The sequence below is a fragment of the Acomys russatus genome, chromosome 27, assembly GCF_903995435.1.
Source record: "Acomys russatus chromosome 27, mAcoRus1.1, whole genome shotgun sequence".
Classification (NCBI taxonomy): Eukaryota; Metazoa; Chordata; class Mammalia; order Rodentia; family Muridae; genus Acomys; species Acomys russatus.
Genome location: NC_067163.1, coordinates 27,474,959 through 27,489,723, shown reverse-complemented (window position 1 = coordinate 27,489,723; position 14,765 = coordinate 27,474,959). Strand labels below are relative to the sequence as shown.

Here is a 14,765-nt window from a genome sequence, read left to right as displayed (position 1 = left end):
AAATTTTAAAATCCAGAGGGCCTGGAGAACACCAAGGAAACAAGGATTTCTAAACATAGTAGGATCAAGGCAAATATCAACTCAGAGAGATTGTGGCAGCGTTCATTGGGGCTGTAAAAGTTTTGGCCTGATCAGTCCCAACACTGAGTGGGGCTGTGGACTCAACCCCACATCCCTATCACAGAAGCTACGTCCAATTGATATTTCTACACTTTCATGCATTTGTAAGCTAAGAAAAATAATTCAAGTACCTGAAAGTATGCCAGCATAAGTAGTGCAAACTAACTACAATACATATTACCTTACTTCAATACACAAATATATTATATATCGTCTTTTATAATTTGAAATCACTTGTGCAATATGAGCAACTATTACAAAAGAAAAATATGCTATTTTAGATGATAGAGGGCATTATAATAATAATGCTCTTTAACAATATTTGAATTCAAAAGAACTAGAGGTCAACTTTCTATATGTATCAATTACTACAACAAGTGTTTATTTCTTAATTATATGTAAAAATAAGTGGGCCAATTAAACTCTAGAAAATGCATGCTTACAGCAAACAGCATAATAAAAACATCACTGTGAAACAGCTGTCAATTTTTGTTTGTTTTTTTTCTCCTGGACTTGGAGGAAAACAACTTATCATAAAGTATAAATAACATCAGCCAGAATAGGTGAGAAAAGCAAATCCTTAGCCTTCTGTAAGGACAGCTCCTCTCTAATGAGGAGCTAGAAATAGGATGTATTTTATCAATATATTGGGCATTAATGAATGTATAGTAAAACGTTCACATGAGAATTTATTTTCTTTTAATAACTTGATACCTTCCTTTTTCATGAATATTTTCAGCTTACTGAACATTATAGTCTCATATTTCACAAATAAGCATCAAATAAGGGTCTGACATTATTCTATTTACCTTTTTCATGGTTTTTTTTTCTTTTTCAAGTTTGTAATGACTGATATCGTCACTGTATGAAAACAATAAAACATATAATTACCTCCCTGTCTGATTACAAAATGTATAATGCTGGGTTTTTGAATGACTACGTTTGCTCTTACAGGAAACAATGCCTAAAATCTATGATTCATTTTATTGTACCTTGTTTCTCTCAACTCTCCTAGAAAAGATTAACAATAAATATCATATATTTTTTTTTAATTGTTTGAAGCACCCTACCCCAAACTGGTCATGCTACATTACCTTCTCACTATTAATGATATGTAACATTTTAACTACACTTAGACTTTAAGTAACCTATAATCCAGAGTGGTCAAAGAGATTAAAGATGCTGGGGCCAAGGCAAATTATTATAAAATCTTTACAAAATTTCAATGTTCATGTTAAGTATAAATAGTGCTCCACAAAATATTCTCTCTTTGATAATCACATGTGTGATCCATTTTCAGGAAGTCTCCTATAATAAATTCCCCAAATAGTATTTCTTTACAGGACATATTCTATTTTTTTGTTTGTTTGTTTTTTGTTTTTCCTTCTTTTTTTTATTAATTTATTCATGTTACATCTCAATGGTTATCCCATCCCTTGTATCCTCCCATTCTTCCCTCCCTCCCATTTTCCCCTTATTCCCCTCCCCTATGACTGTTCCTGAGGGGGATTACCTCCCCCTGTATATGCTCATAGGGTATCAAGTCTCTTCTTGGTAACCTGCTGTCCTTCCTCTGAGTGCCACCAGGTCTCCCCCTCCAGAGGACATGGTCAAATATGAAGCACCACATGCTGGCAAGGATGTGGGGAGAGAGGAACACTCCTTCCTTGCTGGTGGGAATGCAAACTAGTACAGCCACTTTGGAAATCTATCTGGTGCTATCTCAGAAATATGGGAATAGGGCTTCCTCAAGACCCAGCTATTCCACTCCTTGGAATATACCCAGAAGATGCTCCAGCACACAACAAGAAAATTTGCTCAACCATGTTCATAGCAGTCTTATTCATAATAGCCAAAACATGGAAACAGCCTAAGTGTCCATCAGTAGAAGTTGGATAAAGAAACTGTGGTACATATACACTGTGGAATACTACTCAGCTATTAAAAACAAGGAATTCCCAAAATTTGTGGATAAATGGATTGAACTAGAAATTATCATAATGAGTGAGTTAACCCAGAAGCAGAAAGACTCAAATTGTATATACTCACTTATATCTGCATATTAGCCCAAGGGGCATGTCCCACAAAAGCCTTCACTTAACAGGAAACTGGAACAGAGGGAAGGACATCCTATTGGGACTCTAGATGAGAGAAGCATGGGAGAATGGCAAAGTAGAAGGATCCAGAGGGTCCTAGAAACCTACAAGTAGAACATTATGATAGGCAGATTTGGGCCCAGGGGTCCCGCTCAAACTAAAGCACCAGCCAAGGACAATACAGGCAGTAAACTTTAAACCCCTACCCAGATCTAGCCGATGGTCAGAACATTCTCCGCAGTTGAGTGGAGAGTGAGATATGACTTTCTCACGTACTCTGGTGCCTCACATAGTATCATATTTTTAACATTACATGTCCAATATTCTTATTTTCATCATTGTATTAAAATTATGATTATTTTTTAAAAAAAAAAGAAAATTTAAGGCTAACATCAAATAGAAATTACATTTGTGATAGAATTAACTTCTTCTGCCCTTAGAAGTTGTAACAAGGACTTTTGATATTTCCACAGAAATGCTGACAGCATTTCAGAACACTCAGAACACTTTTTTTTCAGCAGACATTTGAGAAATTATATAGATACTGACTGTGAGATTTAGCAAAGAAAATCCCTGATTTAAAATATTTTTTCAAGCAACATATCATGTTAGTTATTCTACTATCTTACCCTCCTGGATTCCAGAGGATTCTTCCTGTCTTCTTAACTCTGCAAACAGTTTTGGTGTCTTCTTAAGCATCACTATGTCTAGGAAAATAATCCCCTCACCTTCAATAACCTTTCTGATGATAAACTTTTCTTTACAAACCTCAGGTTTAACTTTTCAGAATATTACTATATAATGCTATTAATATATTAAAATCTCCACTTGCTATATTTGCTTTTCTTCTCACCTTAAAGCTCTTCCTTGAAGTTTCTTATTTTATCTTCAATGAGAAAAATAAAACAAACAATCAAACAAACCAAAAACCTCCGTCATTGTTTTATTAAAGGGGAAATAGACTTCCTCCAGAAGCATTATCTTTTTCATTACTTTAGAAAGATACCTTCTTATGACTATCTTTCTAAAATGTAAAAAATATATATATATATCAATTGTCTCAGTTAAATAAGGAATATATAACAATATCTTCTTTATCATCACAGTCATTTTTCTCTGATAATTAACCTGTCATACAAGGTATTTGGTTTTAGTTATTTCCCATGCAAGGCACATGTGTGTCACCTTCATTTCTTAACTTACCTTAGTGAATTACTTTCTTCGTAGCAATTTTCAGTGTAACTCATTGGGAAACTGATTTTCCTCCCATGGGAACACTGAAGTTTACCACTTCATAGTCACGTCATAAAAATTCCCTTCTTCTCCTCCTCCTAATATATCTTCCCCTTTCCCTCTCCATTGTCTCTAGTTCATCCTCCCTTGCCCTGTGTTTCACATGGGTTACTTCTTATTGCTAAAATCGCCATGCTATAGTATCTCATTGGCTTCCTTTCTTCTTGTAGAAGGTAGGTGTCCAGGACACCATGTTCCCTTGAGTCTCCTTTTATAATGATTAAAACTTCTTTGGGACAGGTGAAGTAGACGGTGCACTACACGAAACTTGTGACTCGGAAGATCCCCTCTCGGAAGAGCCCCTGGATTCCCCGGAATATGCATATGTTAGTTATGCATTAGTGAGTGACTCTCGTGCAGAAACAGGGGAGCCTGAGGCAAATTTTAATCTAGTCAAATTATGTGAATTCCAGTGTCACTCAATAAATAAAACAGGCTTGTAGAGGAAGATGAAAAAATGCCAAATCTTAGCCCTCACATTCATATGTACACAGGTATACAATGCCCACACACATGTGCCAACATGTGTATACACATAGGAAAGGTACACTTACAAAGGCAAAATAAATATTTCTCTGGATGTATATAACAACATTCTCCACCTGCTGAACAAATCCTTATCCAAAAATTTCTCTTTGCTTTTAAATACATGTTTACATATGGAACCTTCTAGTTATCCTCATGATCGATTTAAATATGCCTTAATCGGGTGTCTCTTTCCATCTCGTTTTCTGCTGATGTATCAGTTGAATTACAAAGTGCTGCAAAGCTACCCCTGACATTTACCTAGAATGTCACTATTCCCCTCTCTAAAATAACAACGTTTGCTCACAATTTTGAAGCCTGGAATAAGTAGTAAATAAAACTTTTTGTGTGTGAGTGTCATCAGATGAAATTAGTCACCAGGCCCACAAATTTTTCTCCCAACACACAACTCATACTTATCAGCAGCAGTCCTGTGTTATTAACAGCTTTTAGCCTTGTGCAAGAATTCCTCCAGATATACTGTCTTGAAACAACACAAATCATCTCAAGTCAGTGGTCTGCTTAAATACCTTTCACATTTCTTCATTCATAACTCCACTTAGGAGCAGCATACTTAGCTCAGCAATCATGGTGAGTGTTTTTTTTTTTTCCCCCTGTCACTGACAACATGAATCCCTCCTGTTTCCTCTCCAAATGTTCCCAATTAGAAAACCCATACATGAGCTAGAATCAATGGCACTAAAATGACCATTTTCTTTTCCTCCACAGCAACTTCCTATTTAAACCAATTTTTAAGGTTTTTATATTGCCAGCTTCTTATTTTGTTACTATAGATGGGATCCATTTTTTTAAAGTTTCCAATATAACCCTGATTTAAGTCTGTCTCATCAACATTATTTTTAATTGTATCACTCTTCCCAGAGATGACAGAACATGGATTTTCTCGTCGTTTTTCTTCAAATGAACCAGGTTTTCTAATACCAATCACTAATTAGTGGTTAAAATTATTATACAAACAGAAATGCTGGATAAGCTTTATACTTGTAACATCATTGGACCTCTGCAAACTTTTGTTAGTAGTCACATAGCAAGTGCCACATCTAATAAAGAGTTGAATTATGAAAGAAGTATTTGTTTATATGTAAATAATACATTCCTATAAAATTCAGAAGACCCATCAGTTCCTCTATTACCATCCTGCCTTCTCTTACAAACCAGTGCCCTCTATTGCATGCAAAACTCTATAATCTTTTAAGTAGGTTCAATCTCTCATTTTTTTTTTCTTAATTCGTCATGGATTTGAGCTTAGTGTTTTCTCAATTCAGCACTAAGTAAATTATGGCCAGATACACATTCTCTAATTAATCTAAAAGTGAACTATATTTCGTTGCTTGTAGGATGGTATGGGGAATCTGAGAGTCACCAAGAAGGGAATCCGACTTGAAGGTATATCTGAGTTTCTACTTCCATTGTATGTGAAAGAAATTCATTCTCGAAAGGTATGTGATACAGCTTTGGCTTACTCTAAGATAACTTGGATAGTTTATGTTATCACTCAACATGGGAGCATCAAATCGCCTTACTCCTTTCCTTTTGTATTTAATGTCTTTAAGCTAAACACTTAATTTGAAAAAAGCTTTTAAAAAAATCAACTGAAGAACAATAAAAAAGATTAGCTTCAAATTAGCAAATCAGAGAACGTTTCAACTAAAGCTCTAGGCTGCTTTCATTCTATGAGTTGTGTTCCTCTTTTATTAATCAAAATCAAAAGCAGTAGCATTAGCAAAAGAGGTGTTTATAAGTTTTAGATTATTTTCTCAGGAAGCACATGTGGATTAATTATTTCAAGTCAGTGTATCATACATTTTCCCACTAAAAGTTAAATGTGTTTCCAATACACAACAAAAAGTTTGAATGAAGAAGTTAAATATATTATTTTAACTAATGCCATAATATTTATCCGCTGTATAAATGGATTAATGCTACACATATTGAATCACTTAGCGGCATACTCAAAGAAAAAAGACGATAGCTTAGTGATTGCTCATTTTGATTTAAGAGTGCTACTTAGAAGGTAACCGCTAATCTATGGCACCGGTATATTTCCAGTCTATCAGAATGTCCTTGTATCCATGGAAATAAATGTATTAGCATAGAATGAAAAGATTATTTAAAAGTTACAGAAATGAACTTGTCTCCTATAAAATTTATTTTAGATTAAAATAATGTTTCAGTGTTACCAAGATAATATATTAGGAGATTTATACAGCAAAATAAAATTTTACCATAAAATTAGTGGGTAATTATTTTCCACTAATATCAAAGTAGAACAGAAAAAGATTTATTTTTAAGATTTTAATTAGGATATTTGTATCAACAAATTTTTAAAATATATGAACTATACAGAATATCAACTATACTTTATTGAGTACACATTAAATAGCATAAATTTAGTTTAAATTACTTCCCAGATTTCAATAAGATATAATACAATAGGTGCATGTATTATACCTGACCTTGTATGATCAAACTTTAAAAACTAATTTTTAAAATATTTTAAATTATTTTTAATTTTATGAAAACTGGACCAAAATGGCTTATATGCAGCAGGGTATTCCATTATTCAGTCGTTCCTCAAATGTCTCCTGTGCTGGTCACTATTGAATAGTTTAGTGGAATTAAAGGAACTTGCATATAGCAAGCAGAAAAACAGTTACACTAGGTAAAAGTGGAGCACAGAGAGTTGTTGTTGTTGTTGTTGTTGTTGTTGTTGTTGTCTAAAGGCATCATATTGGTAAGTCCAGAGGCAGCAAAAGTGGTTTGCCTCTACAGTTACCCAGGCTTTTATGTATTGTCTATCTTGAAATAAAACCTACAGATAGTGAAGACCTCTGTCAGTGAGAGTGCTAAAAATGTATCTTCTGAGGTAGGCACCTTTGAGATTATAAAAAAAAAAATTCTCAGAAAACATTGATAAAATTGATTTTACCTCTGGACCAAATAAAAGGGAATATATTAAATTTTTAGCCTAACTATGTCAGGTGATGACCGTTAGACATTATTCTTTCTAACTAGAATAGCTAATCTCAACTTCACAAGCATGTGTCTAAGAAGTCTTCAATATTGATGGAGAGCTACAATCCACCTTTGTCCCCACCACCTCAACCCCCACTTCCCACCCCACTCATATGCTTTTTTTGTTGGTTTGTTTTTATTTTGTTTTGTTTTGTTTTGTTTTTTGCTGCTGGTCATCTGTGTTTCTTTAAGTTTCGCCTGCTGGTAATTGACAAGAGAAGTTTAACATGGGGGATGGCAACCTCAGTATCCAAAAACGACATCTGTGCCGATGTTACAATTCACTCGTCCTTGAGTACATATACCTTTTTTTCTGGCTGTAACACTGTTTGATGACCTAGGCATACAAATTCCCTGAGCTTTAACTTTCCGATTGATAATGGAAGAAAGCTATCTAAATCTCGTAGGTTCAGAAGATACATACAAATCATTAATAATACTAGAAATATGTTTAATATACAATTTGATATATATGTGTGTATATGTATGTATATATGCTTGTAGGTATCTTACCATATGTTTTCTTAATTTTGTCACAATTATTATTTAATGTGTGTGTGCGCGCGCGTGTGTGTGTGTGTGTGTATGCGCACGCATGTGCACATCACAGAACTCTTGTGGCTCTGAGGTCCAAGGAGGTGTTTTAGAGTCAGTTTTTGCCTTTTGCTACATGGGTCAGAGGGAGTTGAACAGAAATTATCCAGTGTAACAGCAAATACTTTACCTTCTAAGCCTACTTATCAGGCCAATCTTATCATATATTTTCATGTATTTAAATTCATACAAAATTTCAAAAATCCTATAGTATTCAGGTAAGAAATCTTTTAAATTCAAAAGCCACTTTTAAATTCATAATTAGCTGAGAAATCTTACTTAATATTATTTTTCTTTTTTCATATGTTTTTCCTGTCAATTTTAGCCTGCTACTTCATTATATCTAGCCAATATATAGTATTTAAATTCACTTTCTGGTACCAGGACATTGTGGCTCATATCTGTAATCCTAGCACTTAAAAGACTGATGCAAGATTTTTTTCCATGTGTGTGAAGCCAAACTGGGTTCCATGATGAGTCTCAGACTAGCTTTGTTATAGAGTTATTTATAAATTTAATCTTATACATAAAAGAAAGATTCTAGAACTTCAAGTGCTTGAAGTTCTAGCTAGAGCAATAAGAAAAAAAGGACTTCCAGGGGATCCACATCGGAAAGGAGAAAGTCAAATTATTCCTGTTCTCAGATGATATGATAGTGTACATATGTGACCCCCAAAATTCCACCAGAGAACTCCTACAGTTGTTAATATCCTTCAGCAAAGTGGCTGGATAAAAAATCAACTTTACAAAGCCAGTAGCCCTCCTGTATACAAATAACAATCATACTGAGAAATAAATAAGGAAAACTACACCTTCACGATAGTCGCAAATAATATGAAGTATCTAGGTGTAACTCTTACCAAGCAAGTGATAGAACTGTATGAAAATTTTCAAGTCTCTGAAGAAGGAAATCAATGATGATATCAAAAGATGAAAGATCTCCCTTGTTTGTAGATCAGGAGATTTAACGTAGTATAAATGGCCATCTATGAATATGGTTGAGCAAATTTTCTTGTTGTGTGCTGGAGCATCTTCTGGGTATATTCCAAGGAGTAGAATAGCTGGGTCTTGAGGAAGCCCTATTTCCATATTTCTGAGATACCACCAGATAGATTTCCAAAGTGGCTGTACTAGTTTGCATTCCCAACACCAATGTAGGAGTGTTCCTCTCTCTCCACATCCTCGCCAGCATGTGGTGTCACGTGAATGTTTGATTTTAGCCATTCTGATGGGTGTAAGATGGAATCTCAGAGTTGTTTTGATTTGCATTTGTTGAGCATTTCTTTAAGTGTTTCTCAGCCATTTGATATTCCTCTGTTGAGAATTCTCTGTTTAATTCTGAGCCCCATTTCTCAATTGGGTTATTTGGTTTGGTGGCATTTAATTTCTTGAGTTCTTTATAAAGTTTGGATATTAGACCTTTGTCAGATGCAGGGTTGGTGAAGATTATTTCCCAGTCTGTAGGCTGTCGCTTTGCTCTTTTGACAGTGTCTCCTGCCTTACAGAAGCTTCTCAGCCTCATGAGTTCCCATTTATTAATTGTTGACCTTAAGGCCTGGGCTGTTGGTGTTCTGTTCAGAAGTTGTCTCCTGTGCCAATGTGTTCCCGGCTCTTCCCCACTTTTTTCTTCTAACTGATTTAGTGTCTCTGGTTTTATATTGAGGTCTTTAATCCATTTGGACTTGAGCTTTCTGCATGGGGACAAGTATGGGTCCAATTGCATTTTTCTACATGTAGAAATCCAGTTAGACCAGCACCATTTGTTGAAGATGCTATCCTTTTTCCATTGAGTAGATTTGGCTTCTTTGTCAAAAATCAGGTGCAGCCTTATTCATAATCGCCAGAACATGGAAACAGCCTAAGTGTCCCTCAGTAGAAGAATGGATAAAGAAACTGTGGTACATTTACACTATGGAATACTACTCAGCTATAAAAACAAAGAATTCTCGAAATTTGTGGACAAATGGATTGAACTAGAAAGGATCATAAGGAGTGAGCTAACCCAGAAGCAGAGAGACTCAAATGGTATATACTCACTTATAACTGGACACTAGCCCAAGGGGCAGGTCCCATGAAAGTCTGCACCTACCAGGAAAGTGGGATAGAGGTGAGAACATCCTGTTGAGACTCTGGGTGAGAAAAATATAGGAGATAGGGAAGTAGATGGATCCAGAGGTTCCTAGAAACCTACAAGAGGAACATTATGATGGGTGGATCTGAGCCCAGGGGTTCTGCTTGATCAAAGGCACCAACCAAGGACAAAACATGCAGTCATCATCAAACCCCTACCCTAATCTAACCAAGGGACAGAACATTCTCCACAGTTAAGTGGAGAATGGGGACTGACTTTCACAGGATCTCTGGTGCCCCATATTTGGCCATGTCCCTTTGTGGTGGAGACCCAATGGCACTCGGAGGAAGGATAGCGGACTACCAAGAATAGACTTGATATGCTAGCACCATATTCAGGGGGAGGAGGTCCCCCTCGGTCACAGTCATAGGGAAGGGGATTGGGGTAAAAGTGGGAGGGAGGGAAGAATGGGAGGATGTAGGGGATGGGATAGAAAATGAGATGTAATATGAATTATTTTATTTTTCAATAAAAATGTGTTTTAAAAAATGGCAATCTAACCAAAAGCCATTTACAGATTCAATGCAATCCCTATCAAAATACAGATTGAATTTTTTAAAGACCTTGAAAGATCAGTTCTCAACTTCATATGAAAAAAAAAAACCCAAAAATATCTAAAACAATCCAGTGTAATGAAAAATCCTCTGGAGAAATCTCCATCCCTGATCTAAAACTGTTCCACAGAGCAACAGTATTTAAAACAGCATGGTACTGGCATTGCAATAGCCTCATTGCTCCATGGAATCGAATGGAGACCCAGAAATAAATCCGTACAACTATGGGCACTTGAGTTTTGACAAAGAAGCCAAATGTATACAATGGCACTGGTCTACCTGGTTGTCTACATTTAGAAAAGTGCAGGTAGATCCACATTTATCACCATGCACAAAACCCAAGCACAAGGGGATTAAAGACTGCTACATAAAACCAGAGACACTAAATCTGTTTGAAGAAAAAGGGAGGAAGAGCCTGGAACTCATTGGCACAGGAGACATATTCCTGAACAGAAGATCAACAGCCCAGGCACTAAGGTCAACAAGTAATAAATGGGACTTAATGAACATGAACATCTGTAAGCCAGATGACACTGTCAACAGAACAAAGTGACAGCCTACAGACTGGGAAAAGATCTTCATCAACTCTACATCTGAAAAAGGGCTAATATCAAAAATATATAATGAACTCAAGAAATTAAACACCACCAAACCAAATAACCCAATTAAGAAACGGAACTCTGAGCTAAACAGAGAATTTTCAACAGAAGAATATTGAATGACTGAGAAACACTTTTAAAAATGCTCAACATCCTTATTTATCAAAGAAATGCAAATCAAAATGGCTCTGAGATTACATCTTACACCCATCAGATGGCTAAGATCAAAAACTCAAGTGACAGCACATGCTGGCAAGAATATGGAGAAAGAGGAACACTCCTCCATTGCTGGTGGGAGTGCAAACTTGTACAACCACTTTGTAAATTATTCTGGCACTTTCTCAGAAAATGGGACTAGTGCTACCTCAAGACCCACCAATTCCACTCCTTGAAATATACCCAAAAGGTGCTCCACCACACAACAAGGACATTTGCTCAACTATGTTCATAGCAGTCTTATTTGTAATAGCCAGAATCTGGAAAGAATGTAGATGTCCCTCAATTGAGGAATGCATAAAGAAACAGTGGTACATTTACACAATGAAATGCTACTTGGCTATTAAGAACAAAGAAATCTTGAAATTTTAGGCAAATGGATGGAAGTAGAAATGATCATATTGAGTGAGTTAACTCAGACCCAGAAAGAGACACATGGTATATACTCACTTATAATTGGATACGAGGCCAACATGGTTGTCCTCTGAGAGACTTCACTTAGCTGGGGATCAGGACAAATATTAGCACTTGCTATAGGGACTTCAGGTGATAGTGGTATGGAAGAATGGGGAGGTAGAAGGATTCAGAGGGTCCAAGATTGTACAAGTGTACCATCAAATTTGTTGGATCTGGACCAGGGAGTGCCTGCACAAACTGCTGTAGCAACCAAAGACAATGTATGCAATAAAACTAGACCCCATATTCAGATCTAGCCAAAGGACAGCTCATTCAGCACAGTTGTGTGGAGAGTGGGGACTGACTCTGACATGAACTCTGGTGCCCGCTATTAGACTACTTCTCCTTGGTGGAGAGTTCTGGTGTCACTCAGAGGAAGGGAAACAGGCTAACAGGAGGAAACCTAATAGGCTGTGATCATATGGTGGATGAAGAGGTCCCCTTCTGTCACAGGTCTAGGGGAGTGGAGTAGGATGAAAGAGGGAGGAAGCAGGAAAGGGAAAATACAAGTGAGGGGATAACAATCGAGAAGTAATCTGAATAGATTATTTAAAAAAGTAAAAGAAAAACCAAGCAAGATTCTTTCTGGATAGAAAGTAAATTGATCTATAGTCATACATTATATCACCTGACACATGGATTTGGCTTAATTATCCATGGAACTATTATCCTTACCAACTTTCAGCTGCTAACACACACACACACACACACACACACACACACACACACACACACACACACACACACACTTCTCCCGACTATCAAATATCTTGAAGTATCTTGTATCTTGTTCTATTTTCAAAACACCTTTCTGTAGGCTTTGGACTTTTTAAAACTTTATTTGGGGTTGTTTAATGCTTACACCTCCCTTCTAACTCACCTACCCTAGATAGGAGAGAAAAGAGGTTAATGAGAACAGGAGAAGTAGACATTTTTAGATTCAGTTCCTAGGAGAAATTCCACTCTTCGTTGTCAGGATTCTGGCAGACTCCTGAAATCTCAAACCAGCAATTCAGCAAAGGTTACTGCAACAGCAGCAGCCAGAACCTGGAACAAAGAAGAGTGATGGGCAGCAATACCAAAACTAAAGATGAAAGTCTCTGGTTTTGGGATATATATGTGTGTGTGTGTGTGTGTGTGTGTGTGTGTGTGTGTGTGTGTGTGTGTGTTCTTATATGTATACTCTTATATATATATATGTGTGTGTGTATTAATATATATATGTACACACACATAGATAGATATTCCTGTCATCATCTGTAGTCGGATGCTCATCAGTTGACAAAGACCATGCCCCCTGAAAGAGGCAGTTCATCTTCTAGTAGACAAACACCACACGTCCTCTCACAAGTCTGTTTCCAGTGGACAAGCAACAAGTACTGCACACCCTCGCACAAGTCTGTTTCACCTCCCACACTTGGGATAAAAACAAAAACATGTTTACACAGCACCATTAGATCATATTCATTTTTTAAAATCAAGTCTTTCTAAGTAGTCCACAAATATGGATTTACAATGCATAGTTTATATTCTACCCTGAACATGCCCAGAATTCAATGCCATTTTGCAAATTATTCAATTTGAACAGTGTTGAGCAATATTAAACAGTTTTTAAAGTAAATACTCAATTTTCTTCAGGTAGGAAAAACAAAAAAGGTTGTATAATTTGGCTGACTAAGAAAAAAGATACCTGATAATATTCCACATGTGTCTTCAAGGCAAGTGGTCTAATATCAGTACAAAATCTTTGACTATCAGAAAATTAGGACAATTAGATTTAAATGTAAGTGGTGTGCAGGCTGCTAATGGGATTAAATAATCTACATTTTGACTGAATCTAACCAATGTAATTTGTATCATGTCCTGTAACCATGTGAGACAAAGTGAATCATGACACTGTAGTGACAAATTTTTTCCTAGTCAATGACACTTATTAAGTTGGTACCTCATTTGACAGGAATCTCAGAACTGTATGTGACAGACTAATAATTATTCCCAAGCAGCTTCTCTCAGATAATTCCAACTCCAGTATACGGACAGGAAGGCAATGAAGTCTTGAGTAATTTGACTTCCAAGCGAACAGAATATTAGCAAGATTCAACTCTCCTTATGTCTGTACATGGGTTTGTGCTGCGATTGTAACTCAGTGCCTAGCTACTGTTAATTTTGAGTTTTGTGTTGGAATCTATCTAAAGCTCACAGAGGAAGCAGTATTTCCTACTGCTCACAGCAAGTAACTTTTACACTTCTGTAGTAGCGTGCTAAGTTCCCTCTGTGTCTCTTTACCACGTCACAGCAAATTCTCCCCTATACAAATTCCTATCTATATATGAATTTATACAAAAATATCAGAAGAATTCCACACTTAATTTATTATCATTATCAATATCATTATGATTTTAATCTTACTGTTTAATAGAGAGGAATTTGTGATTTTATAGTACAGTTTAATCCAAATTACAATATATATATATATATATATATATATATATATATTTCCAATACCTTTACATTGAAAAAATAAACACCCTAACATGTAATTAGCATCATCAAAGTGTTATAGTAGTGTATTTCTGCAAAAATAAAATGATAAAGAAAACAAACGTGTAAAGAGAATCATGCATATGCAATTTTAAATTAATATGACATTCAGCAGAAAAATACAGTCAACTGAAAAATTGCTATTTCAAATATATCTTTAGCATAATGACATTTTAAGCCTGTCTTGGTGGCTAAGAATTAATAATGATAAATATGATTAAGAAGCTGCATGCATTAGCCTCATGATTAATGTCACCTAGCATTTGTTAGTTCCCTGCAGTATAAATTGGAATGACTGCCTCCTCTCAAATCTCTTCTCCTCCCTCCCCACTTTCAGTTCTTTTATCACTCTATCACTTTAAGTTTGTCGTAGTCAGTAATATTTACATTCTGCTTTGCTACCTAGACACTATTACCTTGATTCTGTCCACAGATGCTAACACAGCCATCACTAGCCTTTTCATTGCTGTAGACAACCTGGTAGGCATTCAGTATTCGAATGACTCCTTCCTTACTTTAACTCACTGTTAATTAATTTGCTTGTATGTTAATTTTTGAAATAAATAGCCTGGCTCATAGCTGCTTTTGGTGTTTTCTAGCAATA

At 36.0% G+C, this 14,765-nt stretch overlaps 1 protein-coding gene across 1 annotated transcript in view; it reads left to right on the top strand.

Annotated features, from left to right (window-relative positions):
- Positions 1-14,765, top strand: part of Sgcz (sarcoglycan zeta) — a 916,614-nt gene that overhangs the window by 784,340 nt on the left and 117,509 nt on the right. The window contains exon 3 of the mRNA XM_051169531.1: positions 5,393-5,494. Coding sequence (XP_051025488.1) covers positions 5,393-5,494 — 102 coding nt within the window. The remainder of the gene's footprint in view (positions 1-5,392; positions 5,495-14,765) is intronic.